The sequence below is a fragment of the Myxine glutinosa genome, chromosome 11 (assembly GCF_964187855.1).
Source record: "Myxine glutinosa chromosome 11, kmMyxGlut1.1, whole genome shotgun sequence".
Classification (NCBI taxonomy): Eukaryota; Metazoa; Chordata; class Myxini; order Myxiniformes; family Myxinidae; genus Myxine; species Myxine glutinosa.
This window is the reverse complement of record NC_136271.1, coordinates 65,948,036-65,969,784: the sequence shown is the minus strand read 5'-3', so window position 1 is coordinate 65,969,784 and position 21,749 is coordinate 65,948,036. Positions and strand designations below refer to the sequence as shown.

The following is a 21,749-nucleotide window of genomic DNA, read 5'->3' as shown; positions in this document are numbered from 1 at the left end:
ATGTAGTATCAAATGTCAATGTTTAGCAAATTAGTAGAAAAGTTCAATTTCAGGTAGAATCTTTAGGGAAAGGTTGTTAGTAATAACTGAATAACCGCAAAGTTCACAGTTGATTTTGTTACTCTAAGTAAAGTACAAACCTTAAAAATTGAGCTCAGCTGAACTTTTGAAATAAGACAAAGGACAATGATAATGGTCAAGGTATCATTCAGTCATTCTTCACAAAGTATATGAGATAATCCAAGAGAAATGCGTGATAAACATAGTTATATTATTTTCATCTCATTTTATCTTTTATAATTCTGTTACTGAATAGCATGAAGCACGAATCATAAAGGTAAAAATTGTTTGGAAGGATATACTTAATATTAGGACAAAGTCAAAAATAACAATAACATAATATACATAAGATATACATATCATTTCCAGTCGAGATCAATAACAACACGTACTTTACACCATGGTGTAAACGACATGCCTCCACTTCGTACAGTATTTATTTGTGACGTCATCACTGCATACTCAATTTTTCCTCAACACTGCACTTTGTTGAGTCCTCAAAAATGCACTCACCACTTGTGAAATCGATCGAACAAACGGTTTTCGAGAAAAAGACAAAGAGACATATGTTCTTCGGGGATTTGAGCTTAAAGTCGTTTTGGAAATTTGTCTTGCGATTATGGACCCAGAAAGCAATTCCATGGCTGACGATTGGTATAGGAATGTCTGTTCTGACGCTTAGATACAGAAATTCTACTAATTAATATATCAATTTAAATTTTGGAACATTGAGGGTTAAAAAATAGGAAAAATAGGAATTTCCACCAAAAAATAGGAGATTTATAGGATCCTATTAAAAAGTAGGAATAAATAGGAAAAATAGGAGGGCTGGGACCCCTGGGACACACGCCAGGTGGCTCGGGGGGGATGGGCGGTCCAGCGCGGCAGATGGTCCGGGGGTGGGAGGTGACAATGGGATCCACTGCAGGGGGTTCGATATGGGCAGTGGGACCCGCAGCAGCGAGTTCTGGGGTGAAGGGGCAACAGGACCAGCAGCAGCGAGTTCAATGGGGGTGGGAGCAGTGGGACATGGCTGGGGGGAGGACGGGGCAAAACTGCTGGGGTGGAGTGGCCGCGGGACACATGACGTGGGGAGGAGGGTGGGGGTGCTGAATGCTGGGGGGGTGAGAGGGATCGCTGTGGGACACATGGCTGGGATGGGGGGGGGGGGGGGGGGGAGAAGGGGGTTCGCCAATACTCAAAAAGATAAGAATACGAGATGGGAATGGGTTCAAAACAATTAACACAGGGATAAAGCAATAACATAAAAACAGACATCCGGTGTGGAATTCCCCTTTGAAGAGCTTCACAAAGGAGGTAAAACCCAATGTTTCAACAATTTATAGCAAATCTAACCAAGACAGCGAAGTTTCATCCTCTGCAGCTCGTTCCCCGCTTGTTCCCAAGCTGCCTTGACATCTCCATTACGAGACTTGATCGAGTGCAGTTCTTCACTTGACTGTTGCAGCTGTTCCTGCAAATCAATCTTGAGAGCCTAAGAATGAAAATACAACCTAGCATTGCAAATGTGTGCGACAATAAAACAAAGTGTGTGAGGCCTTTCCAATTTTGCGAGGATCCGGTACGTAAAGTTCCGTTGTCAGGGTTTCAGCAATTTGGGTGAAATACAAGGGCATTAAAAAAAAAAAAAAAAAAAAAAGAGTGTCATGGGAACTACATGCACAGTGGTCTAAGAAAGGCATGCTTTTTCTTTTGTTTTGGATTTCAACACAGTGTCCCTCGACTTGTTTGCTCCTTAAAATATGCTGGTAAAACCGTTTCATATTGCTCGCTCAGCCACTTCAGTCATTTCCTAGGCATCGGTGGTGATGAGAGGAACATCAAATGTCAGGACAAATAGTAGGTACTGGGGACCAAGTCTGGACTCTCCCAAGAAAGAATGGTCTCAAGGTCTTTCCTTGGTCAATCTGGACTTCTGACAACCTACAAGGCCTTCATTCACTTCACTGCTTGGAGTATGGCTCTCCCTTTTGGGCTGGTGTTCCTGCCTCACAAAATCATTGGGATCTCCGGTGATGAAGCTGTGTCTCAGCCTAATACTCTTGCATCGCAGACAGGTTGGTGGCCTCGATTCTACCGCTTCCTTTTTGGTCTTGTACCCTCTGCCCTCTCTTGGCTCTGCCCCTCTCAAGTTTCTGCAGGACGCACATGGTCCGCTAGAAACCCTCCTTGTTAAACTCCAAAAATCCAGGCTCACCGTTCAATACACTCATTTGTTCCCCTTTTTTTGTTGCCCATGGAACCAATTTCAACAGTATGTTCAGTCCCACTCTTCCCTCCAGGATTTCAAGACCGCTGTTCTCCACTAGCTCAGATCATCCCCTATCGCAGACGGGCGGGAAAGCGCTAGGGGACGAGCATGCGGACAGGCAGACGCAAGGTCCCATCAGGCCTGCACAATTGTTTGTTCATCCGTGCTCTATGCTTTTGAAATGCTGAGCGCTAAGCAAGTAAGCAGCACGTACCTTTGTTGAAGTCTGGCTCGACTCAGCTGCCGGTCGAGTCGCCAACTTCCCAGACGCAGCATGGCTGCTCTATTATGCCACCCAGTCCGATTACAAATCTTGCTAACTGCTGTTCCAGTGAATTTTGAACAAAACTTAAGAATGGGAAGATGTCTGGATATTTTGATGTTTAGACAAGCTATTGCCATGGTAATGTGTGTAGCATGCATTTATGAAAAAAAAATTGAGGTGAGAGGGTGAGGAGTAATCCTTATACACTCATTCAACTTGTCGGAATTCATTCCTTGGTGGAAGAATACATTTGTTTTCATCCATTCAGTTATTTCCCCTCAAGAATTTCATTTGTAAAGTGAAGTGAACCTGAAATCAAGATACTTCACCTTAGCATGGAAGGACGATTTTTAAAGCAAGCATTAAAAAAATAATGCAGGAAATATTTCACCGTTTACCTCAGCTTACTGGCCCACGGCTCACCGGCAGCGTCTCCACGTCAACGTGAAGATTCCTCTCGGCAGCGGCCAAGCTCTTATTCTCGTCCCGCTCCTTCTGCAGTTGCTGGTCCTTTTCGGCCAATTCTTGGCGGAGCTGGTTGCACTGCTTCCTTAGATCGATCATCGCAGCCGCGTGTCTGCCAGTAGAAGCACAGGTCACTCGTGTCTCCGAAATCATCACACTCCTTGATGGCCCCAAATCCTGTTCAACAGCTACAGCAAACTATGGTACAAAACCTTGAACTGCAAGTAAATACTATGGAAGAAAAAGGATGACTTGCGATACAGACGCGTTCACCTTCACCATTTTCACTCACGCGCATCTTCGCTTACTTTGCATCATGTTGACTGGTGGCAATATTGAGAGCATCTTTCAAGATGGAGACTTCTTGCTTCAGGCGTTTCACCGCCTCTTCATACTGCTCGTGCACTTTACTCAGCTGCAGACAGAGCATACATGGTGTTTATTCAAACAAACAAACCACCAATCAAGTCATTGAATGAGTTAATGTTGTTGGCGGTCACCTCCTGCAGCGCAATACTTTGCTGCTCCGTGTGCTTCTCCTGTTTGGTCTTCAACTGAATTTTCAAAGAATTTGTGTTGCTCTGGAATGACATCTGCATATTGGCTAGATGGGCCTTTTCTTCAGAAACTGCAGAATGCTCAGCCGCCAATTCCTAGAAAACGGGGAACGCGTTTCGGTTTCTCAGAAACAACAACCACCTAATGAAACAAACATTTGAAACTTGTTGAGAAAATAATTCATAAATATCATGCCTTTTAAAGTTAAAGCCATATTAGTGTGCGGAGCCAATTAGTGTGCCAAGGGGCACAGGGAATTTGCTCTGTGCATCTTCAAAATTGAATCAATGATTCATACCAAATCATAATCAATGGCAATAAAGGGGCAAAGTTAAAGTTTTATGCAATTTTGCTCTCCAGTGTGGTCTAGGACTGCAGCATATCACATCATAGGGATGTGCAAATGGGTATGGTGGGGACAGAGCAAGGGATTGGGAACGAGATTTGGAAGTCAACCCAGAATTGAGGCATTCTACCTTATCACGAGCGGAGTCGGCTGAGGTGCCATTTAAAGAGAGGGAAGGAATGGAAGGGGAACATACACCAGAGACAGATGTAGCAAGGCACCACCAGGTTTTAGAGGAGGTATACCAGTTTGAAAGTTCAGTTCTGAGGTTGGACAGTTGTTGTTTTCTGGCTTTCCTTAGAGTGGACATACTTGTGGAGTGCTTTGTGGACACCTGATTTGTGGAGTGATCCGAGATGGACCTCGGTCGGATTTTCCTTTGATGAAGAGGAAGCAAGTAGTCTTCAATAGGCCTCACTGCAGGATTAAATGTACCATTCAGTGGAAGAAGGGTAGGATAATTGAAGACGAATTGCGATGAATCTGTGCATGAGAGGAGGATTCTGTGAAAGAATTCCCAGACTGAGTTAACATTAAGGTCAGTATATATGGGAGACCAGTTCTGAAGTGAGATGGCTGCTTGTCGTCCCTGCCAGTCTCTGAGTGAACTGCCAGACTCAGCAGCGTTAAGGTGGCTCTCTGAGGAGAGATGAGATGTTGACTCAAATAAGCACATGATCAGATGAACCCATTGGAGCAGAGGAAGAGCAGGAGACATTTGCTGGGACGTTTATCATTGCCGAGTCCAGAAGGGAGGATTTACCATTGATAGAAATATCCAGGTCGGGAAGTTCACAGATCGAATCACAGAAGTACTTTGCTGCAGTGTCATGGTGAGAGTACCGACGCCCAGTCAACTCATGAGGGAGGTACTGATACCCAGCCAATTGGCATTACGACAGTTGATATAATGGTTAAAGGTTGGTCCTTCTTGGCCGAGAGATGTAAATAGTCGTCACTTAGATATATGGTATGACAGATAGGAAGTTGGAGAGGATAAGGAAGTCAAAACCAATGGGTACTCCTGGGGATTGGTTGATAAGAACAGTGATAAGAATTGATAAGAACATGAACAGTGAGAAATGGAATGCTGGAGGTGAATCCACTCCAGAAAACTTATTGACGATGTTCTGCAAGAAGCACGTGCGAGCCAACAGAAGTACCGACATTACAATTGAATTAATAATTTTTATAATTCATTTTATCCCCACCTGGTTGTAATGTGTCCCAATTACACAGTTATTATGCAAGCTCAACATATTTATCGGTGACTGTGCAAGAAAATTATTTTCCTACCAACTCGAGTTTCTGAATACGCAGCCGTGCGCCCTGTGTAAAATTTCTCTCACTCTCCAGCTGTTGTTCCTGGTCCTCCAGCTTTGCCTGCAGGTGATCAATTTGTTCCTTGTCCTTCACCTGAATAACCAAGAAGTGACCAGTAAGACAAATTCAAACTAAGTTCATATTCAAATCTGAACCGGCAGAAGCTTTCCAGTATTAATCTAAAGTAGCTTGTGTGAAAAGAGATTTTTGTTTTGTATACCAGGTCAAGGCTTGTGTAAGAGCTAACGCACAGAACATATAATAAAGGGAGCGAGAGACAAGAGGGGGAAAGAGAGGGAAGCACGACAACAGTGGAGAACAGGGACATCGGGAGATCTGGGGAAGGGAGAGGGCTGGGTCGGGGGTACACGGGATAAACAAGATGGACACGACAGGGATTTTCAGGAAAGAAAACGTAATTTGAAGCAGGTGGATTTGGTGTGGATTAACGGGGGTAGAAAAGATCGAGGTTTTGGATGGGGGAGGAAGATGAGATGGTTTAATCGACCAAAGCTGAAATTGCACCCGATACCACGTTTTACCTAAAACAACAAATAAAATGCACTTCGATTTGAAATGCACAATCCAAGCATAAAACCTGTCAAAAAACGAAATATCCATGCACTTGTTCAACTGTACATTCTTCTCCCGTAGTCAACATATAATAAAACAAATATACCGTATCCCGAAGAGAGTAACGGATTATTTATTTATTTATTCAAAGAAACATGCAAACAGGTTACAAAACATTACATTTTGTAACCTGGGACGCTACGAGGTACTGGTACATGTTGGTCGTTTTGTGCTGCCGATGCCAAAGTCATTACTACATCAACTAGAGAGTTCATAGAACATGATACCCCACGTAGTGTTTATGTATGTACTTCAATTTTAATGAATGATTTTAAAGAGAATTTAAAACAAATCCAGACGTTTAGCGCTACTGAAACAGTTATTTATACACTGTAATCAGACGACGTTGAGTCATGGTTTAGGAGATGGAAGCTTTATTGATCACCCGAGAACGAAACACCAAATCGGCACCATATTGGCGGCCTCTTCTTCTCCCCGACACTGTACCCTCTCATGCTACATTCATCGATATATAGCATGGTTTTTGAAATTATAAGGAAGGCGATTTGTGTTCTAGTGTTCGAGTATATAATTCAATTGAAATAAAATAAAGATTATTAGAGGTCGTAGAAAAGAAATTCCGGAAGTTTACCGCCGTGGATGCAGCGTCTTTTAGACCACCTTGTTTAACCCATTAAATTAGTTATTAGTGGCTATTTGTGTTGTTTGTCAAGGAACAAAAACAATAAATTTCTTGTTGGGAATGATTTTCAATTTTGTTTCACAGGCAGACTAAAAAAATAACCTTACACGTGCGATCAGGATGAGATTCCATACAATTTGCTAAATTCCGAGCCAAAATACTGCGAAACTGCATGTTTGTGCTCCGATTCATGTTCAAAATATAACATTCAATTGAAATCAAGTAGTTGCCCGATCATAAACTGACACCTGTAGAGACAAAGACAAATTGCTCAACCCCTCTTTTCGCTTCACACGCGCGGAGTAATAAAAGTGCTTATTCCCGGCTGGAGTTACTGTGCCAGACATTCGGTTTAAGAGCAGCCCAGATAACCCTATGAGAGAAAAAAACAAAACACAACCATAAAACCCGGGCAAATCACAACAGGAGCTTTTTAAACTTTAAACAGAAATTGGTGCCGAAAAACATATCCGGAAATGCATGGGAACAACTTGGAAGTAGGTTGCCAATATGGCCGATTTGGATCCGTTTGGCCTAAACAAAAACTTTTTTTGTTTGTTTTGTTCACATGTGATGCAATATTATGTAATCTTCTTGGTGGTGACATACAAATAAAACATTTATTTTAATACAAATTACATTTTAAAGAGGTATCTATCGAGCTGTGACTGAGCTGCTACTATGAATGAGTCTAGTGTCACGAGCTGTTGCAGATACAGGTGAGGATTCTTCAAACTTTAGGTAATAACTTCAAAATCAATAAAATATTTTGTCATAGCCAACCATCTGCTGATTATTAAATTTAAATAGTTTTGTTCATCATTACGAACAAAAAACCTGCCAGTATAGACCAACATCAGCACATTAGTTCCTAGAGGAGATCACTGCTGATCAAACAAGATCACGGAACTTACATCTCAATGCTGTTTATGAGTCTGTACATTTTTACAGCTGCTTGAAATCGGCCTACTGATACCTGCATCACACGATTCACCGGCACACAGCTAATCCCACTGTTTTCAAATGGATTCCAGGTGATGCAAAGAAGTGGGAGGCACTGGGTGGGACTAGTAGGCCCCTAATCTGTTGATTTAGTAAGTTATGATGAGGTCACTGAAAAGTACAGAAGATCTGACTTGGGGAAGTGGTACGAGAGAGGTGCAAAGGGCAATTTGGGTCTTGTCAGTGCCGCTGCCTTCAACAACAACAACAACAACAACAACAACAACAACAACAACAACAACAACAACAACATGCATTTTAAGGCCATTTTCCCTGCGAGAGTGGGGGTTAGCCTTGCGGTCCCCATGACAATCTTCTCCATTTTGCCCTATTTTCTGCATTTCTCCTTGTTAACCCCCTTGCCCGCATTTCTTCTTCCACCATCTTTAGCCAAGTCTTTCTCGGTCTTCCCCGTCCTCTACTTCCTTCTACATTAACTTCCATCACTCTTCTCAACCAGTCACTTTCATCCTTCCTCAATACATGACCAAACCATCTCAACCTGTTCCTCTTCACAGCATCAATCACAGGCAATATTCCCATCATCTTTCGCAATTCATCATTTGTCTTCCTCTCTCTCAACGATACTCCGCACATCCATCGAACCATTCGCATTTCCACCCTTTCCAGCCTTCGTTGCTGCTCTACGTTCATTACCCATGTCTCGCTCCCATAAATCATAACACTTCTCACACATGCAGCATACACCTTTCCCTTCAGCTTCAGCGACACTCTCCTCCTCATCAGCACGCCACTCAGTTCCCGAAACTTCTTCCATGCACATCTCACTCGAGCAACCGTTGCCGAGTCTGATCCACCTTCTCCATTCAGCATGTCTCCGAGGTAGCAAAATGTTTTCACACCTTCCAGCTTCACGCCGTCTCCAAGATCCAACTCAACATTTCCTCCATCTGCAGCTCCCTCTGCACACACCTTACATTTGAATGTAGCTGCCACACTGGTAAATGACCCTCTCAGACCACTACATTTTTTATGAACCCACTCAGCACACATTGTACATTGAATGGAGTTCACTCCGACACCCTTCCTGCACACAGCACACGGCCACTTCCCAGTTCTTTCCACCTCACCACATGCTTTACCACTTGCCATCACCTTTGTCTTTCCGATATTCACCTTCAGACCTTTTGTCTCCATACATTCCTTCCACTTGTTCATCTTTTCCTTCAGTCCATCCATACTTTCCGCAATCAACACCAGATCATCTGCATACAACAACTCCCACGGTAAACCCTCCTTTACGTTCTGAGCCAGCACCTCCATCACAGCTACAAATAGTAGTGGACTTAGTACCGACCCCTGATGCACTCCCACCTTCACCTCAAACTCACCACTGTTCCCGTCCTTCGTCCTTACAGCTGTGCGTGCTCTTTTGTACATTGCCATCACTACTCTGATCAACCATTCCTCCACTCCTAACTTCCTCAATGCCCATGTCAATACATTGCGTGGAACCCTATCGAATGCTTTCTCCAGATCAACAAACCCAAAAAACAACTTCTTCCTCTTATCCATGTACTTCTCCTGCACTGCCTCACAATGAAAAGCGCATCTGTCGTTCCTCTTCCTGGCATAAATCCAAACTGCATTTCGTCGATCTTCACTTTCTTCCTTATCCTCCTTTCCAACACCCTTTCCAATACCTTCATTCCATGCTCCAATAACTTTATCACTCGGTACGAGCCACACTCCAGAGGGTCACCTTTCCCCTTGTATAGAGGGACGAGGGTACTCGGTTCCCAATCCACTGGAATGCGGCCTTCTTTCACCACCAGATTACAGATCTCTGTCATTCTCTTCACACCCCAACTTCCTGCTGCCTTCAACATATCTCCCACAACTCCCGTCGGCCCGCTGCCTTCAGGAGTACAATATTGCATTGCAAGATTACACGTGTTGTATCGCTCAAGTGAACAGCATAAGGGAGTCACCGAGGGCAGGCTGACTCAGGACAGAAGAGATTCGGAAAAAGCATTCAGTAACCTGCAGTTATTCTCGCAATTTAGTCACTCTAAGAGTCTAACCTCTTATCGTCATTCTAGCCTTCGGAACATTACAACAGGAACAAGCGTTACGCCTAGGTCCCCCGTCGGAGAAGTGATGTGAGTTGACAAAGTGGAAGACGCAGAAAACATGCTATGATATGATATTTCGCTCACAAGGTTCAGACATACATGGAGGCGGCCATCTTGGATTTTGACGTGGCGACCCAATTTTAAACAGCCTTCTTGCTTGTGCCTAGATACACCCACACACCAGATTAGAAGTTGGTACTTCGCTTATTTTTCAAGATATTTCGCTCACAAGGTTCAGACATATATATGGTGGCGGCCATCTTTGATTTTGACGTGGCGACCCAATTTCCAATAGCGTTCTTCCTTATGCCGAGATACACCCACGCACCAAATTAGAAGTTGGTACTTCGCCTATTTTTCAAGATATTCATCTCACAAGGTTCAGACATACATGGCATCAGACATACATGGCGGCGGCCATCTTGGATTTTGACGTGGGTTGCACCCACACCAAATTCGAATGCGGTCCTTCGCTTATGCACGCACGCACGCCCGCACGCAAACACGCACGGACGGACGGAGGGGAAAACCATAGTCCCCCTTTTGCTCCGCTGTGCGATGGGGGACAATAACTGCACCAGCGAATGTACACAAATTATATTCAGTAGAGGGCAGTGAGGTAATCTTTTACTCTGTCTGCCTGGCAGTCAAAGAAAACTGAAAATCATTCCAAACAGGAAACTTACCGATTTAAGGACATCATGAAGAACTAACAACATCATAAAAAAATAGGTTGTAGTTCATTCATCTTCAATCATCACCACCTATTTCTAATCACGCTCATCTCGAGGTTGTAGTTCAGACCACTGACAATTCCTCCACCCCACCCCAAGGAGCCCCTCTGATATGAAATCAAAAGATCAAAGACTGGGTGATCCTGCAGTCCATGAGTAGAAGGGCTGTATCGGATTTCAGAGCAATCAGTTGGTAAATCAGGGATGAGTAGAGATCCGAAGTGCTTAGGGTTAACCTCCTGCCTCCCCCCTCCCCCCGTGACCCCCTACGGGGAGCCCCCATGATCCAAATTCGAAAAGTCGAAGTCTGAGTGATTTTGTGGGCCACTGCCTTGTGATTCATGTGTCAAGTTTCAGAACAGTCAGCCACGTGATAAAGGAGGAATAGCAAAAATAGAAAAAAGTTAATGGATGGACGGATGAACAGACGGACAGACATCACAACCAATTTTATAAATGCATCTATTGCTGGCCTAATAAGGTGGTGTAAAAGATGCTGCATCAACAGCGATAAACTTCTGAAAAAAAAGCTTTGTTTTATTTCAATTTGATTATATACTTGAAGACTATAGAACAAAAATCGCCTTTTTTAACACTTTCAAAACTCTTTCATTTAGCAATACTTGGAAAAATTATGGCATTTTACGTCATCTCGACCAATCAAAATTGTTTCCCACAGACCCCGCCCATGTCCTTTTTTTCTCAAGACCGCAGACAAGACCGCAGACTTTTCCCGCAGACCCCGCCTTTTTCTCTTAGGTGTTCTATGAACTGTCAAGTTATAACAGTAAAGGAGAAAGTTCTTTTTTCATTTCAGCTACTGTGCATCACGAACCAACGTTTAAAGATCAAAAACAAACCTCAAGCGACGTCATGTTAGCCGAACATTTTACATGTTGGCGGATGTGGCAGACCATTACGCAATATATTTAAATCGACATCTCTGAAGATATTTTCCTCCATTATTATGTCATCGTGTGAGTAAAGACAGGGTGGAAAAGATTGAACTCTTAAAAACTATCAAGTTTCAAAATCCACAGGCCTTACAGCTTGCAGGACATTACAGGTTATGCCAGACTTCTTCCTGAGGATCTCCATCAGTGGAATTGCACCATCACCCAGCCTCGCTGCCCCAACAGCAGCACTCAGCACCTCCATAACTTCCGGATGAGCAAGATTCGAAGAACCTGGGGGCACATTGAGAGATTTTTCAATTTTAACAGAACGAGGCGGAAAGGGTGGAGGAAATAAACACATCTGAATTTAGTAACAACCATTAGCCTTACATAATTATGGAAAACATTGCCAATTGCCATGTACAGTCATGTGAAAAAGTAAGTACACCCCATGTAAAGTTTTGACTTTTTCAACATATTTCAACATACAGCTATTTGATCTTCATTTCAACAATATTGACAGATAAAGGTGATATAATATAACAAATATTATGAAACATTTACATTTTGGAGTCCATTGTATAATTTAAATAAAGATGAATGCAAATTTCGCATGTGGATCTTGTGGTCAAATGCTGTCTTTGGTTTTCGCCAAACATGTCCTCTGGTACTGTGGCCAAATAGCTCTACCTTTGACTCAGATGAGTCAAAGCACATTGTTCAGAGCACAGAGCACATTGTTCCAGAAGTGTTGGTCTTTGCCTAGGTGTTCATTGGCAAACTTTAGTCTTGCCCTGATGTTCTTTCTGGAGAGCAAAGGTTTCCTCCTGGCACACCTCCCATGTAGATCAAATTTGTGCAGCCTCTCTCTAATGGTGGACTCGTGCACTTTGACATCAACAGTGGCAAGACCTACCTGTAGGTCCCGTGATGACATTCTGGGGTTCTTAGAGACTTCTTTCCGCATCTTGCGGTCTGCTCTCGGGTTGAACTTGCTGGGGCGGCCTGGCCTGAACAAGTTGGCAGTTGTTTGGAATCTTCTCCACTTGTAGATGATCTTCCGGACAGTTGAATGATCGATTTCAAATTGTTTGGAGATCTTTTTAAATCCCTTCCCAGACTCGTAGGCATCTATATCCTTCTTTCTGAAGGCCTCAGAGAGCTCTTTTGATCTAGGCATGGCGACACCGCACACCTAACCAACAAAGAGCAAACCAAACGAAATGTCTGAGGTTTAAATAAGACAGGTTCCTCCAAGATCCTCCCTAACGATGTTCTAATCATTTGCACCTGAGCTGGTGCACCCGATTCTAATTTTAGGTATTTGAAGTAGTGATAAATGTCGGGGTGTACTTACTTTATCCACGTGCGAAATTTGCATTTATGTTTATTTAAATTATACAATGGACTACAAAATGTAAATGTTTCATGATATTTGTTATATTATATCACCTTTATCTGTCAATATTGTTGAAATGAAGATCAAATAGCTGTATGTTGAAATATGTTGCAAAAGTCAAAACTTTCCATGGGGTGTACTACCTTTTCACGTGACTGTAAATAGAGCAACAACTGGTTCGGAGATTACAAAAGGCTTCTCCCAAAAGGAAGTTCGACATCAAATATAACTGATACCTGACGTCTTTGTTCCTCTCCTGAAAGATTTCCCCCCTCACCTGTTTCCTGTGTCATAGAATGTGCTTCGGCCCAGATACCAGTATCAACAGCGACCTCTGTGTTGGAACAAAAATCGGTATCGGCAGGGTTTACTAATGTGTCGGTTTCTTCTTGGGAAGTCTCTTCAACCTTGTCGGCATCAGACCTCAGCTCGGCTTGCATATCGACTGCACGTTTCCTACTGGTATTGGCATCACACGCTTCCAGGTTTTCACTTTGCCTTTCCGGACAGAGCACGTCTTGCAGGTCTTGATCTGTAAAGCCCGCTGGATGACAGGAAATGTTAATCGGCTCCTCTGGGTCAGGTGGTTTGGAAGCGATTCCAGAGCTTGCATCATCTGATCCAATATATGTTTCTTCATCTTCCTCCCTTTGCTTGTGAACAGATTCAGACTGCTCAGCAATGCAAGCAACATCAGTGAGTGTTGGAGTCAAATCGGACATATGCGGTGCATTATTCGCATTGCATACCGAAGACGAGGCCTCCGGTTGTGCAAGAGATGTTAAAGAGAGAGCTTCACAACATCCCTTAGAATCCGACTCGATACAATCAGCGAAAAGAGGTAAGGAATCATCTCTTTCCTCCTTGTTGAAACGAAAACTCATCTCTCCATAGGCCTCTTCCACTTCCAAAGCATGTTGCTCATTCTTCCTCTGCGTTTGCTTCTTTCCTTTTCGCTTGCGCTCAATTCGAAACAATTTGGCCTGGTTGTCAGACTTCCATTTTCCATCCTTTGTCTGCTTATGGGCCACATTCTTGTAGGATGCCTCTCCCAGAGAGAAAATGGAGTGGAGGAAGAAAATTGCAGCCGAGAGCAGAACAAAGGCCACAAACGCAAGAAGCATTTCCATCATGCTTGTGTCACACCATCCCCCCTGCAACACAGTGGCATTGGTTACATGGCACGCACAATTATGTGAACAATCATAATCAAGAGGCTTGCACATACAACAGTGAAAGACGTTTGCAAATACAAAAAGAACCTGTGCATTCTGGTCCTGTGACATCTTCGAGACATCAATAGAACAAGAAAAAACCTCAAATATATATACACATTACCAAAAGTATGTGGACACCCAAACATCAAACATCTCATTCCAAAATCATGGGCATTAATATGGAGTTGGTCCCCCCTTTGCTGCTATAACAGCCTCCACTCTTCTGGGAAGGCTTTCCACGAGATGTTGAAACATTGATGTGGGGATTTGCTTCCATTTAGCCACAAGAGCATAAGTGAGGTCAGGCACTAATGTTGGGCGATCAGGCCTGGATTGCAGTCGGCGTTCCAATTCATCCCAAAGGTGTTCGATCGGGTTGAGGTCAGGGCTCTGTGCAGGCCAATCAGGTTCTTACACACGGATCTCGACAAACCATTTCTGTACAGACCTCGCTTTGTGCATGGGGGCACTGTCGTGCTGAAACAGGAAAGGGCCTTCCCCAAACTGTTGCCACAAACTTGGAAGCACACAAACGTCTAGAATGTCATTGTATGCTGTAGCGTTGATTTCCCTTCACTGGAACTAAGAGGCCTAGCCTGAACCATGATAAACAGCCCCACACCATTATTCCTCCTCCACCAAACTTTACAGTTGGCACGATACATTCGGGCAGGTAGCATTCTCCTGGCATCCGCCAACCCCAGATTCGTCTGTCGAACTGACTGATGGTAAAGCGTGATTCATCACTCCAGAGAACGTGTTTCCACTGCTAGAGTCCAATGGCGGCGAGCTTTACACCACTCCAACCGACGCTTGGCATTGTGCATGGTGATCTTAGGCTTGTGTGTTGCTGCTCAGCCATGGAAACCCATTTCAGGAAGCTCCCGACGAACAGTTGTTGTGCCGACGTTGCTTCCAGAGGCAGTTTGGAACTTGGTAGTGAGTTTTGCAACCAAGAACAGACTATTTCTATGCACTACACGCTTCAGCACTTGGCGGTCCCGTTCTGTGAGCTTGTGTGGCCTACCACTTTGTGGCTGAGCTGTTGTTGCTCCCAGACGTTTCCACTTCACAATAAGAGCACTTACAGTTGACCGGGTCAGCTCGAGCAGGGCAGAATTTTGATGCACTGACTTGTTGGAAAGGTGGCATCCTATGACAGTGCCACATTGAAAGTCACTGAGCTCTTCAGTATGGCCCAAATCTACTGCCAATGTTTGTCTATGGAGATTGCACGGCTGTGTGCTCGATTATGTATACATATCAGCAATGGGTGTGGCTGAAACAGCCGAATCCACTAAACTTTTGGTCATGTAGCACGCGCACGCACACACACACACACACACACACACACACACACACACACACACACACACACACACACACACACACACACACACACACACACACACACACACACACACACACACACACACACACACGGCGACCGGGTCACGAGTCGCTTCTCAACCTTTGACCCTGACATGGACGAGCCACTTATAACTCCGTGGCATGGAGTTGCTGAGAAACCAAGCTTGACGATTACTGTCTGACGATTAATTTAGGTACGTCCTAGTGTCCGATTCCGGCGTTACCTTCCCGACAAACTAATCCCCCCCAGATAGGGAACCATGCTCTCGATGCTCCACTACTATATAAATCAAGAACGGCCGAGCGATACCACAAGTAAGCCGTAAGATAGTGACCGGTAGCGAAACAGCAGGCCAAAACTCCCATCCACTTTTTACAAACTAGTGTCCAACCAATGGAGAAGAAGGCGATTGGACAGTTTGGAAAGTTTATAGAAGCCAAATAGACATTTATTTACAGGGAAAAAGTCTGCACGGCAAAGATCTTACCCTATAAATGGACAAGCCCTTTAGTCAGTCACATTACCATGAATATGCAGACACAGGTGTCTTAGTATAGCGTGACAGACCGAGAAAAAGTGATTTTTCACAAACCCAGAGGGTAGAAGCTGGCAACTAGGTGGGAATCATTCCTGGGTCTATTGGTTTGGCGCACACGTCCGTTTGGGGAACGCGTCGGCTTGGGGAACGCGCCCGCTTGGGGAACGCGTCCGTTTGGCGCACGCGTCCGTTTGGCGCACGCGTCCGTTTGGCGCACGCGTCCGTTTGGCGCACGCGTCCGTTTGGCGCACGCGTCCGTTTGGCGCACGCGTCCGTTTGGCGCACGCGTCGGTTTGGGGAACGCGTCGGTTTGGGGAACGCGTCGGTTTGGGGAACGCGTCGGTTTGGGGAACGCGTCGGTTTGGGGAACGCGTCGGTTTGGGGAACGCGTCGGTTTGGGGAACGCGTCGGTTTGGGGAACGCGTCGGTTTGGGGAACGCGTCGGTTTGGGGAACGCGTCGGTTTGGGGAACGCGTCGGTTTGGGGAACGCGTCGGTTTGGGGAACGCGTCGGTTTGGGGAACGCGTCGGTTTGGGGAACGCGTCGGTTTGGGGAACGCGTCGGTTTGGGGAACGCGTCGGTTTGGGGAACGCGTCGGTTTGGGGAACGCGTCGGTTTGGGGAACGCGTCGGTTTGGGGAACGCGTCGGTTTGGGGAACGCGTCGGTTTGGGGAACGCGTCGGTTTGGGGAACGCGTCGGTTTGGGGAACGCGTCGGTTTGGGGAACGCGTAGGTTTGGGGAACTTGTCGGTTTGGCGCAGGTGTCGCTTTGGCGCGGGCGTCGCTTTGGCTGACATGTTGGTTTGGCTGATGTGTTGGTTTGGCTGATGTGTTGGTTTGGTGGATGAAAAACCATGTCACCACTTTGGCAAAGATATTGGGTCACACTGGTGGCCTTTTATGTTTGGGCATGAGGATGTGAAAATGTTTTCCTGAAATTGGAGTATAGAAAGGAAAGATATTAAATTTTCTAACTTTTATGACCAATCCTTAGATTATACACCTGGATGTTGATTATAATGGAGCATGCAGCTGGACTGAACATGAGCAGGATGCAGAGAGAACAGCATGTTGAGTCTCCTCAGGCTATGCTGGCGTGCCAGACTCCATGATCCTCATCTTTGTCGTATCATCTTGTGCCATCATATTGCCTTTCTATGGCTGGTACACACAGGTAAGTGTGTGGTATAGACGGGGATCGCCACTCCTCTCTGTCCCCCCTCTGCTGGCCGTTGGGGAGTTCACCCTCTTCCGCCCGTGCTGTTGGAGTCGACTGGACTCTCATCCACCAGATGTGCAGAGTCATCTGCCATTTAAACCGCATGGCTGCAGACCGTTACCCTGGTAAGGGGGGGCTGACAGGTACTACACCTTGCAAAAAGGTGACCTGGGGTTATGTAAGACAGGGGCATCCATCTCCCTGAGGTATCAGCAGACACCCACATACCCAAATGTTGACTTGTGCAAGTGTTTCATATGTCAGGAAAAGCAAGCCCCAAAGAGTAGGAAGAAGGGCACAGACACTCATTGGGCCACTCAAAACGGACTGAAGTTTGAGGAATCTGAAAAAGAGAGACTTAAGTACCCATGATGGAGTATATTCACACTTTGGACAATTTCCAGTCCATCGATTTTCAGTAACAGTCCTGCAGATTAATTTGGCATTCAACTTGCTATTCTGACTCTGCCCATCGACTCCATATTCAGCGCTTGAGGCATCACCATGAAGACAACATTGGTACTTTGTATGTCGGTCCAAGTTAAACATCTGGTCATGATTCAGAGACAGTCAAAATCTACAAGGAAGTCCTCACATGTGTCGATAGATGGGGAGAAATGTATGTTCTGTCAAGGTGAAGAAAAAAATCTAAACTCCACAATGTTCAAGTGATGGACATATCTAATAAGATACTGAAAATGGCCCAGAAAGACCCAATTTTACACTGCAAACTCACAAGAGTTAATGATATCATCACTGCAGAGGGGACGTACCACTTGAAGTGTTACTCAGATTTCAAAATGGTCTTCTAAGACAGTCGACTAATCAAATACAGAGTTCGGCTGACATATGTTTCAATGATGCCATGGATGAGTTGAGCAAGGGCTTTGCTAGAGGTGAATCATATTCCCTAGCTACAGTATGCAGCAGGTATTGTGATTTTTTGGCAGAACGAGACATTGATCTGAGTACATACGGAAGCAACAAATTCAAAGACAGGGTAAAGAGAGTTATCGAATGATCAGGTCCAATGTTTGAGGCCCCTAGATCACCGGGAATCTTCAGTACACATTGATGTTGCATTGCAATCATTCCTCAAAGTGAGTGACAAGATCCCAGCAACCCACTTGACTCCAGAAGACGATCCTGATATGGAAATTTTAATCTGGATGTATCACGTGGCAGTAAAGATGCGTACTGATATCAGGAGCACTCACGGGCACGATTTCATCGGTGGTATCAACTTGGAGCATGAGGAAAGGGCAGCCTGTTTTTGTTGTTACAGCTATTGGATTCAGATGACAACCATGTTGTAAATGCCGATGCCTCTCGTCCCGAGGACAAACACTTCCACATCAAACTGCTGTGCATTGCTCGGGACATTGTCTCCCTTATGACTGGCGGACGGATCAAAACACCAAGTTATGTGAATGACAACATCAATATCATCAAGGAGACGCAAGATGGTAAAGGAACGTTCCACGCTTCTCAGACAGCATCGTATCCCAGAACTGTAACAAATGAAAGCAGAGAAAGGGCAAACCAGATGCTCCCTCAAAGTACCCCCCAAATTTCACGAAATTAGGACCATAGATATCGGCTCCAGCAAACCTGAGCCTGTATTTTTTGGTGAAGTGAAAATGGAATGGTACAAAGCAAATGATTTATCAGAACACCAGGGCAGAAGCCATGGATTTCGTTTGGATCTTGGCGAGACAGCAATACAGGAAGACGATCTCGGTATTGTGAAACAGGTTCCAGCATGGATTGGATTATACGAGAGGGTATCCAAATCTAATCCGCCGAAGACAACAGTTGGCCATTTACCAATCATCAACACACCTGCACATGATTATGACAAAATTTGGACAGTTGTCCAAAACTGAGCAAAGATGTCTGAGAACTTGGGTCAATGTAGGACAGTTATCACATTTGATGAGCAGTAAAGCAAAGATGCTGCAGTGACACAGACCAAGCGAATGTGAGAATGTTATTTTCGTGCTCGGTGGATTCCAGGTGCAGATGGCAATCACAAAGATGATTGGCAAGCACATGGCAGACTAAGGGTTGCGTGATATCTGGGGGGGAGAGTGGCGTTTATGGTGAGAACCATGCTGACAATATCACGACAGGAGAAATGTGGAACAGGGTCATCCGAGCTCAAACTCACATTTGAAGCTTTGTGGAACATCTTTGTGGGGGACATCTTCCATGGGTGGGAATAGTTCAACAGGTATAGAAAATATCATGGCTTTGGATGGGGCGGGGGGGGGGGGGGGGGTGACTTGAGATGGTTGTGAACAGCTTTCTTGAAGACCGGGAGAGAATAATGAGGTTGAAGAGAATGTGGAAGGTGGTTACACAGGTGGGGGAAAAAAAAGAGGAAGGAATAAATGAGTGGAGGTGGGCAATGGGCCTGGATTTAGGCAGTTTCACTAAGAGTGGGTTGCTGGTGGACCACATGCGTCTGGCAGATATTTAGTGTGGGGGTGAGGAGAAAACAGAGAGAGCAAGACGAGATTAAATTAAGCGGAAGAAGACAGAGAGACCATCGACCTGTCGGTGATTGAGAAGTGATTGTCCCATGGACTCGGCTTCATCACGAGAGATTCCAATGATCTTGAAATGCTTGGTTTCCATGGTGACAAACGGATCAAGATGTGATGCAGGAGCACCAGTCCAGAGGGGAGAGCAGTACTCCATCAAGCTGTGGATGAAAGCTTTGTATGTGGATTGAAGCTCATATGTGCCAACTGTCAAGGACTTTGCATCACAGATGATGCCCAGTCAGCGTCTGGCTTTGGAGGCCAACTTTGAAATGTTGTTTGCACAAGAAAGATCATGACTGAGAGCGAGACTCAAGACCGAGTTACTGAACACCTTTTGGAGAGGGTTTAGAAAGGATATGGGAGGGTTTGCAGAGAAATAGATATGGTGGTGCGTAGAGGGGGTAAACAGACAGCATCATGCCAGGCAACTATATTTAAAGCTATCAGGGTTGTCAAGGTATATTTGGTCGGTGTCGGAGGGGGGGGGGGGGGGGGGATGGGATGGGTGGAGGGTGGGAATATAATAAATCAAAAGAGGTGGTTTTAACACTGTATTGGAATTTAGTGAGGGCCCACCGATAATAGTGTGCCGTTTCGGTCACCACAACTCAGGAAGGACAAAGCTGCTGTAGAGAGGGTTCAGTGTTGGGCTACTAGATCGATTCCAGACCAAGCTAGACTATAGCTACTAGATCGATTCCGAACCTAACTAGAGCTACTAGATTGATTTCGGACCTAGCTAGACTAGAGCTACTAGACCGATTCTGAACCTAGCTAGACTCGAGCTACTTGATAAATTCCGGACCGAGCTTGAGCTACTAGATTGATTCCGGACCGAGCTACACTAGAGCGAATTGATTAATTCCGGACTGAGCTAGACTACAGCTACTAGATTGATTCCGGACCAAACTACTAGATCAATTCCGGACCTAGCTAGACTCAAGCTAATTGATCAATTCCGGACCTAGCTAGACTGGAGCTACAAGATCAATTCCTGACCTAGCTAGACTAGACCGACTACATAGATTCTGAACCTAGCTAAACTCAAGCTACTAGACCAATTCTAGACCTAGCTGGCCAAGAGCTACTCGACCGATTCTGGACCTAGCTGGTCAAGAGCTACTAGATCGATTCCAGACCTAGCTAGACTAAAGCTACTCGATCAATTCCGGACCTAGCGAGACTCGAGCTACTAAATAAATTCCGGACCTAGCTAGACTAGAGCTACTTGATCAATTCCGGACCAAGCTAGACGAGAGCTACTTGATCGATCGTGGAGCTTGCTAGACTAGAGCTACTAGATCGACTGTGGAGCTTGCTAGACTAGAGCTCCTAGATCGATTGTGGACCGAGCTACACTGGAGCTACTAGATCGATTCTGGACCGAGCAAAACTATAGCTACTAGATCGATTCCGGACCTAGCTAGACTCGAGCTACTAGATAAATTCCAGACCTAGCTAGACTAGAGCTACTTGATCAATTCTGGACCAAGTTAGACTAGAGCTACTGGATCGATTGTGGAGCTTGCTAGACGAAAGATACCAGACCTATTCTGGACCTAGCTAGACTCGAGCTACTAGATCAATTCTGGACCTAGCTTGACTCGATCTACTAGATCAATTCCGGACGTAGCTAGAATAGAGCTATTTGATCAATTCTGGACCTAGCTGGACTAGAGTGACTAGATAGATTCCGAACATAGATAGACTAGTGCTCCTAGATAGATACCGAATCTAGCTAGACTGGAGCTACGAGACCGATTCCAGACCTAGCTAAACTGGAGCTATGAGATCGATTCCGGACCCAGCTAGACTAGAGCTACTCGATCAATTCCAGACTTAGCTACACTAGAGCTACTAGATAGATTCCGAACCTAGCTAGACTAGAGCTACTAGACTGATCCTGAACCTAGCGAGACAAGAGCTACTAGACTGAATCCAGACCTAGCTAGAGCTACTAGATAGATTCCGGACCTTGCTAGACCGACTCTAGAACTAGCTAGATGAGAGAGACTAGATCGATTCTGGACATAGCTAGACTAGAGCCACTAGATCGATTCCGGACCTAGCTAAACTAGAGCTACTAGACCGATTCTGAACCTAGCTAGACTAGAGCTACTATACCGATTCTGAACCTAGCAAGAGCTACTAGATCGATTCCA

General features: G+C 45.0%; 1 protein-coding gene across 1 annotated transcript in view; it reads right to left on the bottom strand.

Moving 5' to 3' along the window:
- Positions 1–21,749, bottom strand: part of LOC137436725 (uncharacterized) — a 43,376-nt gene that overhangs the window by 20,332 nt on the left and 1,295 nt on the right. The window contains exons 2-8 of the mRNA XM_068130755.2: positions 12,970–13,846; positions 11,445–11,584; positions 5,263–5,382; positions 3,563–3,715; positions 3,371–3,477; positions 3,021–3,174; positions 1,417–1,555 (exon numbers count right to left, since the gene is read on the bottom strand). Coding sequence (XP_067986856.2) covers positions 1,417–1,555; positions 3,021–3,174; positions 3,371–3,477; positions 3,563–3,715; positions 5,263–5,382; positions 11,445–11,584; positions 12,970–13,825 — 1,669 coding nt within the window. The 5' untranslated portion in view covers positions 13,826–13,846. The remainder of the gene's footprint in view (positions 1–1,416; positions 1,556–3,020; positions 3,175–3,370; positions 3,478–3,562; positions 3,716–5,262; positions 5,383–11,444; positions 11,585–12,969; positions 13,847–21,749) is intronic.